Source organism: Hyaena hyaena, unplaced genomic scaffold, assembly GCF_003009895.1.
Source record: "Hyaena hyaena isolate Hyena2069 unplaced genomic scaffold, ASM300989v1 scaffold_149, whole genome shotgun sequence".
In the NCBI taxonomy this organism is placed as follows: Eukaryota; Metazoa; Chordata; class Mammalia; order Carnivora; family Hyaenidae; genus Hyaena; species Hyaena hyaena.
In genome coordinates this window covers 929,756-942,901 of record NW_024080781.1, presented here as the reverse complement: position 1 = coordinate 942,901, position 13,146 = coordinate 929,756, and the positions used below count along the sequence as shown (strand labels likewise).

The window sequence follows — 13,146 nt, the reverse complement described above, 5'->3', positions numbered from 1 at the left end:
CTTTTGATTGGAGCATTCAGCCCATTTACATTCAGTGTTATTATTGAAATATGTGGGTTTAGAGTCTTTGTATCTTTTGTAGGGTTCATGTTTGTGGTGGTGTCTCTGGTATCTTTGTTCCTTGCAACCTTTCCTTCAGAGCATCCCCCTCAGGATTTCTTGTAGGGCTGGCTTCGTGGTGACAAATTCTTTCAATTTCTGTTTATTTGGAAAGGTTTTTATCTCTCCTTCTATTTTGAATGACAGGCTTGCTGGATAGAGGATTCTTGGCTGCATATTTTTACTGTTCATCACATTGAAGATTTCCTGCCATTCCTTTCTAGCCTGCCAAGTTTCAGTAGATAGGTCTGTCACCACTCTGATAGGTTTCCCTTTGTATGTTAGGGCCCTTTTCTCCCTAGCTGCTTTCAAAATTCTCTCTTTGTCCTTGTATTTGGCCATTTTCACTATGATATGTCGTGCAGAAGATCGATTCAGGTTACGTCTGAGGGGAGTCCTCTGAGCCTCTTGTACTTCCACATTTACTTCCTTCCCCAGGTCGGGGAAGTTCTCTGCTATAATTTGTTCCAGGACTCCTTCAGCACCTTTCCCTCTCTCTTCCTCTTCTGGGATTCCTATGATACGGATATTGTTGCGTTTGACCGTATCGCTGAGCTCTCGAATTCTTCTTTCCTGTTCCTGGATCAGTTTGTCTCTTTTTTTGTCAGCTTCTTGTTTTTCTATAATGGTGTCTTCTAAATCACTTATTCTCCTTTCTGCCTCTTCAATCCGTGCATTGGAGGCCTCTAATTTATTATGGATCTCATTTATCGCATTTTTTAATTCTTCATGCCTATTTTTATTTTCCATTCTGTCTGTAGCCATAGTTTCTTTGATGTCCCCTATGTTTTTTTCAAGCCCAGCTATTAATTTTACCATTATTATTCTAAAATCTTGTTCAGTGATGCTGCTGATATCTGTTTTGAGCAGTTCATTAGCTGTCATTTCTTCTTGGAGTTTCTTTGGAGGAGAGGTCTTTCGTTTCGTCATTTTAGTTAGCTTTCCGGCTCTTGTTGGTTTTAAAGACCTATTATTCTCTCTGTTTCTATGAGCACTGCTATATCCAAGAAGGCTCTTTGACTTTCCAGGGCCTACCCTTTCAGAGAGTGTTTTTTGAATGGTATCCCCTGGTCTCTCTTGTTGGGACCTTGGTTATTTTATTTTCCTATTCGTAGTGATATTTGGGACTCTCCACCTTGTGCACTCTAGCTTGTTTCTTGAGGTAGCCCTGGAAAAGAAAACAGACAGACAAACACACAGGGAGCAGGAGCACACAAACGCACAGGCTAATTCAACTAACATGCAAAGCGAGAGGGAAAACGAAAAAGTTAAGAGAAAAGATGGAGGAGGGAGGGCGAATAATAGGGAGTATAAAATACATAAAAGGGTCAAAAAGGGGAAAAGAAAAGGAAAAAAGAAGAAAACCGATGGACAAAGAACGGTTTAAAGCATATACCTGGATTTCCCAGCTACTGTTAAATAGCCGTGTGTATGCAGTGCTGGTTGACGAGCAGAGAGAAAGAGAGAGAAGACAGGGTGGGGATGAGGCAAAATTGGAAATAGAATGAACAGGCAGAAGGGATAAGAAGCTTTTTTCAAAGAGGTAAAGAGTGGAATATGGTTGGATAGGTGAGAGAAGGATGCTGGAATTATCCAGAGAAACTATATAGTCTAATTACACCTGAGAGAAAGAGATGAAAATGTCGGTAGGTGTAGAATTTACATTTACACAATGGACTCGTGATTGTTTAAGCAAGCTGGCGACCAGAGTTAATCAGGTCAATGTTCTGGGGAAAAAAGAGGGGCGTGTAAACTCCCCGTACCGGGGGCGCAGCCGAAGTTGGTTGCACTCTTCAACCCAGGCCAGTCCCAATCTCCAAATCCCAGTCCGTGCGCCCTGCTGAAATTGCCTTAGACACAGCTTCCCAGGCAACCCCCTCGGGGCAATTCCAGGCCCCCTGCCGAGCTCTGGGGGTGGAGTCAGAATCGCTGCTTCCTTCTCTCGGTCGGGCTGGCGAGCATGGGCGGGGGCTTGCCTGGAGCTCTTAATATTTGTTGATGCTGTCACAGAGGAACTAGATGAATGGTGATGGGGCTGATAGTGAGCCCTGTGTACTGCTCTCTTGTACGAGTGGAAGTGTGGCCTCTGAGTGTCGGGAGCTACTTCTCCTCTTGTGCTCTGGGTCTCTTCTGATGTGGACTCTCAGGATTCCTGGATTGCCTTTTCTCCGTGTCTTCCAGTTCTCATCCTGGCTTAATGCTCTCGGTGTACAAACATTCCCAAGTATCTCATTACTCACAGACAAAATAACCAGCAAAATTTGTTCCTTGATGTCCCATCTCCCATTTTCTGCTCTAACCCTGTGATTTTTATTATAATCAAGCTGTTTAAACTAAATATCAGTACTTGACTATGCTCTTGTATTGTTCTTACTTCTCTCCATGACCCCATTTCCACCACTTGACTGAGTTTCATTGTGGTGGTGGTGGTGGTGGTGGTGGTGGTGGTGGTGGTGGTGGTGGTGCTGTTGTTAGTAGTACTTCCTTTTCCTTTAATACTCTTCCCCCTATTTCATGACTATTTGAGTTCTGCTTTGCCATCAACTTCTTGGGCTCTTCTTCAGTTTTATTTTCTTGCCCTTCTTTCTCCTCCAACTCCTTCCTGGCTGTTGTTCATGGCTCTGACTTATGTTCCTTTCTCTTCTCACCATACCATACATCCCTGCTAATTTCATCTGCTTTTACGTCTGCTCCCTTTCTTTTGTAATATGCTCATGATTGTCATCTCCGGCGCAGACCTCTCTCCTTAAGCACAACCAAAAGCATGTGGGCTTTTCCATTGGAAATCTGACAGGCACATCCAGCCAAAACATTGAAAATATATTCACTCTTCTCAAACCTGTTTCTCCAGTGTTCTCAAGCTCAGAACAAAGCACCAACAGCCTTCACCAGTCTCTCACCTAGAAGCCCATTTGAGTCTTATTATTTTTTTTTTACTAGCAAATTCTGAAACTTTATTGCGTCCACAGACTACATATGTACATATCCAGAAGTCCTTTTAAACGATTTCCATCCAGGGACTGAGATAGAGATCAACAATGGTTTGAAAATGGACTTTTACCGCTTTGTACAGTTTACTTAAAGTACATTCCGATTTCCTTCCACCTTTTCCTTGTGGCTGACAGCTCAAAGTGCCACAGGAAAGGAGGCTTATCAGACTGAAACAGTCCCAGAACAGTTAGTACTCAGGCATGATGGCTCCTCCTCCAGGAACGGGTTTTCCCCAGTAACATTTGAGTCTTATTTTACTTGCTGTCCAATCAACCATTAGATCTCTTCAGTTATCCTAAATGTATCTGTTGTCACTTCAACCCCCACCACTTCAGTAATATCCTGGTCCCAGACACTTTCCTCACCTGAATGGCTATATCCTCCTCCTCTCAGGACTGTTTCTCTCTAGTCTTGTTCCCTCCAGTCCGTCATGCCACAGGCAGAGAAATATTTTATTTTATTTTATTTTATTTTATTTTATTTTATATTTTTATTTATTTCTAGGATAGAGAGAGACAGCATGAGCAAGGGAGGGTCAGAGAGAGAGGGAGACACAGACTCTGAAACAGGCTCCAGGCTCTGAGCTGGCAGTCAGCACAGAGCCCGATGCGGGGCTCGAACCCACGAACCGCGAGATCATGACCTAAGTGAAAGTCGGACGCTTAACCGACTAAGCCACCCAGGCGCCCCAGAGAAATCTTTTAAAAACACAAATCAAATTATTAGCATACTTCCTAAAATCCTTTAGTAACATCTAGTTGCCCTTGAAGTTCAGACTTTTCAGTAAGCTGGCCAAGCCCTGTGTGTTTGGGCCCTTCTGTCTCCATCCTCCTTAGACTTGTGGTCTACCATGTTCTGCTTTGCTCCCATGCTGGACTTCTTTAAGTCACCTGCTGTGTGCCGGGTGTTCACATGGGTGCTTCTGCTGGCTTACTCTCTGCTTCCGTGGGTGGCCAGCCTCTAAGTTTTTAGATCCTGAATTATACTCATCCCTTAAAGTTAGCATAAATACCCTTTTCTCCAAAACGTCTTTCCAAGCCCTTGATTAGGCAAGGCTGTTTTTCTGTGTGCCGTTGTAGCTTGTACTTGGTGTTCCAGCAAAATGATTATAGTTATTTATCTGCATTCTGCATTGACCTCTAACCCCTGGAAACAGTAATCACATTTGTCTTACTATGTGACTGAAAGAACAAAATTTTGCTTTGGTGTGTACTGTTGCTGCCATTCATTTGTTCATTTCTTCCTTCCCTCATTCCTGTAATGAGTGTGTACTGACATGGTGCTTATGCTGGCCGCTCTACTAGGTATGGGATTGTAGTACTGAATTAAACACATAAGGGCCTTGCTCCTTTAGAGCTTATCATTAGGGGAGGAGTCAAATAGTCAATAAGGAAATAAGTAAGTGATTGATAGGATACTAGTAAGTACCATGAAGAAAATAAAATAGGAACCTTTAGAATAATGGGGTAAGCGATCATAGTAAGTGGGATGGCCAGGGAAGGCTAGTCTCATGAGGCGAATTTGAACTAAGATATGTATAATGAGAGAAAGCCAACTGTACAAAGATCAAAGGGAACATACATCCTGGCAGATGAAAGAAAGAGTCTCTGTGCCTTGAAGCAGCCATGGTGGAAGGATGTCGAGAAGGCCAGGCAGGTGGAATGATGTGCGGTGGGAAAGGAGGGGTGGCAGCCCCTGGAAGGCTTTGTGGTCACAAAGAGGAGTTTGGATTTTGCTGGAAGGTAGGCATCTTTCTGGTTCAGGACATATGCTGTATTTATGCTCCAGCTAAAGGCCCGATGTGTGAGGACAACAGCTGCTTGAGTTTCAGGATGGGGTACAGGCACTTGACTTGGGGCAAACATCCATGATCCTAGCTGAAAGTCAGGTAACGCTGCTTTGATCAAGGGCAAGAATAACTGCTGATTACATGACAGGCTATATATTTTTTAGAAGGTGCCAAGGTATGTTTCATATATCACGGGCCATAAACTTGTAAACATTGATAATATGACCATCTAGTGATAGTGCCTGGTGCTACTGCTGAAATGATAGCCTTTTGATAACCTTATTTTTGTGGGTACAGAATTTTATTACTTAAATAAGAGCTTCGCCACGAAAGTGTAATCCTGACAGACGTCAGATCCCCAACATAGGATGTTGAACAGGTAACATTGATGAGCTGTATTTTAATCATCTTTCACTTGACTGAACTTTTGTGAAAAATGAATCAATAATGGAGAAATCATAGCTTGTAGGAGCCTCAGACAAGACAACGCATGTGAAAGCACTTAAAATTATAAATGTTCTCACAAGGGATAAATTATTATTACTGTTGTTACAGTCAATTCTCTTTAACCAAATACTGGAACTGGTATACGAGTTGAGACTGTAAAGACTGGCTTTGATGGAGATGAGAAAATACGCAGTGCCAAAACACCTCTTTTCTAATCAACATGCATGTTAATTTTATTGGCCTGCTTATGTGTGCAGAGGCTAATAATGTACATATATTAATCTACGAAGAAAAGACTGAGTACCTACTGTTTGACAGCTAGCCTCTTAGTGGCTCTGGGGACAAAGTCATGTAGTAGACAGGCACACATGTGCCTTCATGGAACCTAAAATCCAGGGGTTAGTGAACAAGGCGTATGTGAAATAGTGATCACTTCTGCTGTTTTGTTTTGTTTTTTTTTTAACACGGCCACACTTTATAGATGTAAAAAATTATTAAAAGTAGATAAATGCTTATAAGGATGTTGTATATTCTGAATGTCTAAAGTACATGATTTTTATTCCTTTGAACAAACTTTCCATTGGGCTTGATTTTAAGTCTATCTCAAAGACCTCCCCCTTTTTTAATAACATTTTAAGGATGTTTATTTTCGTAGATATAGAGGAAGCATGATCAGGGGAGGGGCGGGGAGAGAGAGAACACCATGTAGGCTCCTTCCTCATTGTCAGTACAGAGCCCGACGTGGGGCTCGAACTCACCAACTGTGAGATCATGACCTAAGTCAAAATCTGGTCAGACGCTCAACCGACTGAACCACCCAGGCACCCCTCTCTCAAATGCCTCTTGCACAGTGTATTTCTCCACCTCAAAGTTGGTGGGTGGGTTTGTCTTGAGGCTCGGACAGGAAGTTTATGTGGTATGACCAGTAAGAGCTCAGGCTTTGAAGGCAGACTGCCTGGATTTGAATTACCTTTCCACTGCTAATATGTTTGTGCCTCAGTTTCTTCATCTACAAAGTTAGGATAGTAATAGATTTTTGTGAAATTGAATCGAACGATGTGGACAATATGGTTGTCAGTGCCTGGCATCTTGCACATTATAATTTAATGTAAATTGCATGTTATGGTTATTATCTTTCTGCCTTTCTTCTCCATTCTTAATACAGTTACATAACTTTATCCAGTTCAGCTGCACAGCGGGCTCGGGGAAGTCTGCAGTGTTGGCTCTTTTCTGGGATGTGGTAATAGTGCTGTAAGGAGCATGTTTCTGACAGGAGGTTACAAAGGTTCGAGAGCCTCTGGTGATGTGTCATATTTACTCATTACCAACTCTCTCAGGAGCTCTAACGGTTTGTAATTGACTGTCCTTTTCGGGGTAAAAAAAGAAAAAAAAAGGGACAGTATTGTTTTACTCTATGTTACCTTGAGATAAGGCAGAATTTGGTGGGAGATGGGGGGAGGCTGGTTAATAAGCGTTGAATAAGGCAGACATGTTCTAAGTAAATATGCTCACAAAATGACCACCTAAGAGAGTATCTTTAAAGGATTTGACACAACTTACAGTAAATATTTTATGTCAGATCTAGTTTACACATGTATGTATACACTCAAAACTTCTGAAACTGAAATAGTAGTACAAAACAATACACATTCTTCTGGAATGCAACATTTTCTATTCCATGCTTTTCCCTGTCATTCCATTTCATTCCCTCGCATTCTTTGGAAAGAGACCTGTGGTTTTAAAACTATTGATGTAAGAAATCAATGGACCTAATAAGAATAAGGATGTAAGTAAGAAGAATTAAGTGGGATAGTCTTCCCCTGTACATCTTAAATATTTTCAAAGTAATTGTCTTATTCCTCATGCAGGAAAGAAAACAAAAGAAAAATATGGAATAACCAAAACCAGTTGATATTTAGTTCTTACTATACTTTTATAGAGGTTAGCTCAATTTGACTTTTAAAATTTGTAATGTTTGGGGCACCTGGGTGGCTCAGTCAGTTAAACATCCGACTTCTGCTCAGGTCATGATCTCACTGTTCTTGGGTTCAAGCCCTGTGTCAGGCTCTGTGCTGACATCTAGTTCAGAGCCTGGAGCCTGTTTCAGATTCTGTGTTCCCCTCTCTCTCTGACCCTCCCCTGTTCATGCTGTTTCTCTCTCTCAGAAATAAATAAAAAAAAATTAAAATTTAAAAAAAAATTTTAAAAATAAAATAAAATTTGTAATCGTTTCTATCCCACCACCATTGTGGATTTATCATCAGTAGGACAGAAAGTCAGTTCACTGCAGTCAGGAAACCTTGCTTCTATACCTACCTCTGGCTTTGTCAGCACTCACATGTGTGCCTGCATTCTTGAGTCTCAGCTTGGGGTATGGGGGGATGTTACAATATTTATTGTACTTAAAGTAATTTCATAACATCCTTTCCTTTCTCTTCTACCCCTGGATTGTTGGAGGGCTAGCTGAGATACATACTTGAAATGGTTTTGTAAGCTAGTGTGCTCTTCACAAATATGAAGACTGTTGGGTTGTTGGATTCTGGTTTTGTAACTCTTACCTTTTTTTTTTCTTTTTTGGTACAAAATTTCTTGTAGATTTCTCAGTTGAATACACTGATAGCACTTTTACTGGGAGAACTTGTACCTGGAGATAGGCAGAAGATCATGACGATTTGTACCATAGATGTCCATGCCCGAGATGTGGTGGCCAAACTTATTTCTCAGAAGGCAAGTTCATAGAAATTTCATGTATTGCATGTTGTTTCCTAAAAGTAGTGTTTATTGTCAAGAGTACTTCTAAGAAAGGCATTTTAAATTATAAATTTAGTTATACTTACTGTGAGTGACTTTGATTTAAGTAATTATCTTCATGAAAGTTATCCCAAGTGGTATCCCACAGAGTTCTGCCAAGTCAGGAACCTCTAATCCACACTACCCCAAAAATAAACGTAGGATGTAAGAATCTTGTGAAGTCACTGTGTTCATTTCCCTGTCATCATCTTGGTCTGTTGCCCTGTGACTGTCACCTCTATGGTTTATGCAGTCATTTAAACCATCTCTGTGTCCATTTGATTAGTTTCCTTTGGAAGAAAGAGAAATCTTGATCACCCCTTGTCTTTTCTTTTTAAGGCTAAATTATATTCTTTCTGTAAGTCACTTTCTAATCCTTTCAGGGCATGAATATCCTTCTTACCTCTTTACAGAGTCTTTGTGTCTCCTAAATACTGGCAGTGTTTAATGAGAAAGAATTTTTCAGCTTTTTTCTAAAATACCTTACTATGTAGAAATGTCAAAACTGTGCTTGTCTCCTGAACAACACGGTTGAGTCATGCCTGTTGGCTACTTTCTCCTCTTTCTTCTTGTTGTCTGTGAGTGGTGGTGCTCTAAAGCAAGATTGTTCCTTTCACAATTTGAAAACATGTATGTGTTTTGAAATGTTTCCTGTTATTTTTCTAGTTCTTTCTCAATTTATTAAAATCAAAAGGAATTATAATTCTCTCCAGAAAGTACAAGCACTGCCTTTTTGTGTAAGCCATAAATGTAAAAAATACTTCTTCCAAGTTCAGGACCATTAGTGATACTGTGTGATTGCTAATCCAAAACTGATCCTTGCAAAATACCACTTACCATGTATTCTCATTTTGATAATAAACCGTTGATAACTATTCTTTGAATATGACCTTGTACCTTTATACATAGTTTATTATGTTTTTTCAGTGGTAATGGCTTGCAGTAAAATAAATTATGATTTAAAATGTGTCCTTTGTACTCAAAGAGGTAAAGACTTTGTCTAATTTCTGATCATCTAATAAATACAATTGTACAATGTAGGCATCAGAATATTTAGTAGATAATAATTTTGGTAACTTAAATGATTCCCAAGAAGTCCTGGGTCACAAATATATTGAAAGAGACTGGAATTGTATTTTCAAATTGGGAAAAGAATGGATAGGATTGAGTAAGATAGGAAAGAATGGCAACAAAAAATGTGGTGATTTGATTTAATGAAAAATGAAGTGGGAAATCTCTGTACTAAAAGCAAAACTGGCTTTAGAATGGACTTTGTTGAAAGTTTAGTTTATTGATACCTCTGACACGAGGAAATTATGGGCTAATATGTTTTACTACTGAGTGTATTTTTCCATCTGATTTCAATGATAAGAGTATAAAGTTAGAAAAGGGATCAAATCCCCTGGGCTGATTCATAAAAGGAGGAAAAAAAACATTGCTTGAACAAATTGATACTGTTTTACAGTAAAAGCCTTCTTAAAATGAAGACTTGTATTACACATAGTTCTGAGTAAGTATTGAACCATCTACACACACTTGTGATTGGCAGTAAGATGCAAGAGATTGCTGTCTTGCGAGAGTTTTAGAAATGAAATGTGAATCAGCAGAATTGATTAGGTGAATAAAGTGTGTTGCCTCAAAACATGCAGTGTCCTATGTGTAATGATCTTGTGATATTTTCAGGTTGTCAGTCCCCAAGCCTTTGCTTGGCTTTCTCAACTTCGTCACCAGTGGGAGGACACGCAGAAACACTGCTTCATTAATATTTGTGATGCCCAGTTCCAGTACTTCTATGAGTATTTAGGAAACGGTCCTCGGCTAGTGATCACTCCTCTAACTGACAGGTAACAGTGATGAGTTGAAGTCAGATGAGTGAGCCAAAATAGTCCCCTACTGTGAGTAAAGATGTGTGAGATGGAACAGAAAAAAGTGAGAGAAAATGATGAACAAACGTGGAAACTGTGAAAATGTGCGTAAATGGACTAATGGAGTGGTGTGGTGAACGTTGACTTTAGTTAGAGACCAGGTAAAGAAAGCCAGATTAGAGACGCAGAGATGCAGACTCTAAATGGACAGATCATGAAATGACTTGATTAATATGGCAGAGGGCAGCACTTGTGATCACCGAGTCCATTCTCTCCGGTTATCCATGGTAACATTCTATTGCAGGATTTATAACTGCCTTCCACAATTGCATCCCTTATGGAAAGTGTAAACCTAGGAATTGCCTACATTCAGATTAATTTTTGAAAGATTACTTACAGTGAAAAAAAGAAAAGAGAGGGAACAAAGGTCCATGAAGTGGTTTAGCAAACACTTAGGAAGCCCTGTGCTGAGTGCTTTTCCAGAGTTAATTAAACAGACAGCATTCCTGCTCTCATAGAACGCACTTTCTAGTTGACTGTGGCATGTGGATGGCTGGGAATGAGAAGGAACAATAATCAAATTAACAAACTTATTTTAGGTGGTAATATATGATAAAACAAAAATGACACAGGACGATACGTTACAACGCATACAGAGCATCTATAGATTGTGTGTATAGATATACACAATCTATAGATTGTGTAAGGGAATGTGTGAGTTGAGACCTAAACGGTAAGTGGGAACTAGCTATGCACACATCCTAAGACAGAAGGTGACAGGCAGAAGCAAGTGCACACTTTCTAAGATGAGAAAGAGTTTAGCCAGTTCAAGTGGTAAACATAGAGCCAGAATGGCTCAAGTATATCGGGGGGCAAGGGGTGGTTACAGTTATTAAAAGTTCATTGCCACTTGACTTTAAGTTAAGATATACATATATACACACAGTAAGAATATTGTAGGTAAGGATATGCCACATTGATATGAGATTCCTTATTAGTTTTCCACCCTCTTTTGAATTACTTGGGAGGAAGCATGTATATTCATCAGCATTCAGGAAAGAGGAAAAGACACCTCAAAATCACGAGAATGTTCCTAATTATCCAGTATCAGCATACATACAGTGTATCTGGGAATTTCAGTGTAGGCAGTTTTTTTCTGGGCTCCTGGGTGGCTCAGTTGATTGAGTGTCCAACTTCGGCTCAGGTCATGACCTTGTATTGGTGGGTTCGAGCCCCACATCAGGCTCTGTGCTGACAGCTCAGAGCCTGGAACCTGATTTGGATTCTCTGTCTACTTTTCTCTCTGCCCCTCCTCTGCTTGCTCTCTCTCTGTCCCTCTCTGTCTCTTAAAAATAAAATAAAATAAATAGAAAATGTAGGCAGTTTTAAATATGTCAGTAAAGCTGGCTTGTGTTGACGGTCCTGGGAAGTCTGAAATTCTCACACTAGCTTTGTGATTATTCTTGGTTGTATTAATCTCATGATTTCATCATTGATAAATTCTAACTTGGTTTTTCTAATTCAGTTCTCTTTAACTTGCCTCTCACTAAAACTCTGTGTTCACTCTCTTAATTGGTTAATTTATATACTTCTTTCAGTGGGAGAGATTAAAATTTGTACCTTGACAAAACCACTTGAGAATAGTCAAAGCTGCAAACGCTAAAAGTCTACTGTATATGTGCCCTTATAAATAGAGATGAGAAGAAGGGAGGTATAGGGGGTAGGAGAAAATGGGAAGAGACATTTTAAAGTGTGCCAGTATATGGGGACTAACAGCTTATTAACTTTTTAATTAAAAAAAAAATCACTGGTATATTTGAAACTTAAAAGGAAGCTGAATATTCCTTTTGATCGAGTGAATGGTTCTGCGTAAGATGTTCACTTTGCATACATTTCTTCTCCATTTCATTTTTTGGGTTGTTTACTAATTGTTTACATGAATACAATGATGCCTTTTAGACATGCTCATTTGATGTTGACCTTCCCTCTGTGTGGTAGGCAGGGCAGTCAGCCTTAGCAACAGCTCCTGCTCCCTTCCGTGGGCAGATCCAGAGACCTAGGTCAACCAGCTTGTGAGAGACTTGGGCTGGAGTACAGGTGGACTGGGTAGGAGTGTGCAGTCTAAGCTGTTACAGAGAGACCCAAAACATAATGGTGACAAGTCCATGAGAGCTGGTGTGTCACTTGAATAACAGTGCAGAGGGGAAGGGCTCAGCCTTATAGGCTGGCAAGTGGCCAGCATGTCAAACATGACTTCCCCCTTTGTTTCAGCCAGTGAAGAAGGCAAAAGCATCTAGAAGGAGGTGTCGTGGAATTTCTACACAGCATTTCAGCACATAGTGTGTTGGTTGGAGCTTGGTCACTTGGCTGCTCCTGGCTGGAGGGTGGTGGGAACTATAGTTGGAGCAGATGGATGGCCCCATGTCCAACGAAAACTCAGAATCATGAGAAAAAATTATTAGGGGATAATCTACACTATAAAAAATGCCATAATTCCTAGTTCATGGATCTTTGCATTCCATATTCATTGTAAGATGCACTTAAACGTGTGATGACCATAAAATACAGATACACTTTACATTTGCATGAGTAATTGCTTCTATTTGCATAGTACTCTGAATTTTTAAAACATTTACCTTTGGCATTTTTAACATATCCCTACAATAAATTCCTCATATTAGAGAAGAGAAATCAGAGGCACATTGATGTCAAAAGACTTATTTAAGATTAACATCTGATGGTTGGCAGAGTAGACCCTAGTCCCTTGACTATAGACGTCCGTGTGTATATCTTTCTCTTAGGTCCACTGTCTGTAGTAAGACAGAAATACTTGATGAAAACCTCATATTAGAGCCTTGCCATTTGTGAGTTTTTCTTCTTCTACAAGTATTAAATTCTGTCTTGGTATAATTCTCCTCAGTCTGAGAACCTGTGAATCTTTCCTGCAAAAATAGGTATTATCATAATCTAAATGCATGTAGCAACATGTTTGAAATGAATTCCTGCTATATATTTTAATGTAACATCGTTTTGTATAGTTGCTTTATATATTGAAATACATATGTATTTGCATACTCGACATATATATTTACATATCTCATCTTTTAATGTATTCATTAAGTATCAGTTTAATGAAGGCAATGTTTAATTCATCACCCAAGATTT

At 39.8% G+C, this 13,146-nt stretch overlaps 1 protein-coding gene across 1 annotated transcript in view; it reads left to right on the top strand.

Moving 5' to 3' along the window:
• Positions 1 to 13,146, top strand: part of DNAH11 (dynein axonemal heavy chain 11) — a 353,093-nt gene that overhangs the window by 134,544 nt on the left and 205,403 nt on the right. The window contains exons 31-32 of the mRNA XM_039238848.1: positions 7,922 to 8,053; positions 9,800 to 9,960. Of these exons, the coding sequence (XP_039094779.1) occupies positions 7,922 to 8,053; positions 9,800 to 9,960 (293 nt within the window). The remainder of the gene's footprint in view (positions 1 to 7,921; positions 8,054 to 9,799; positions 9,961 to 13,146) is intronic.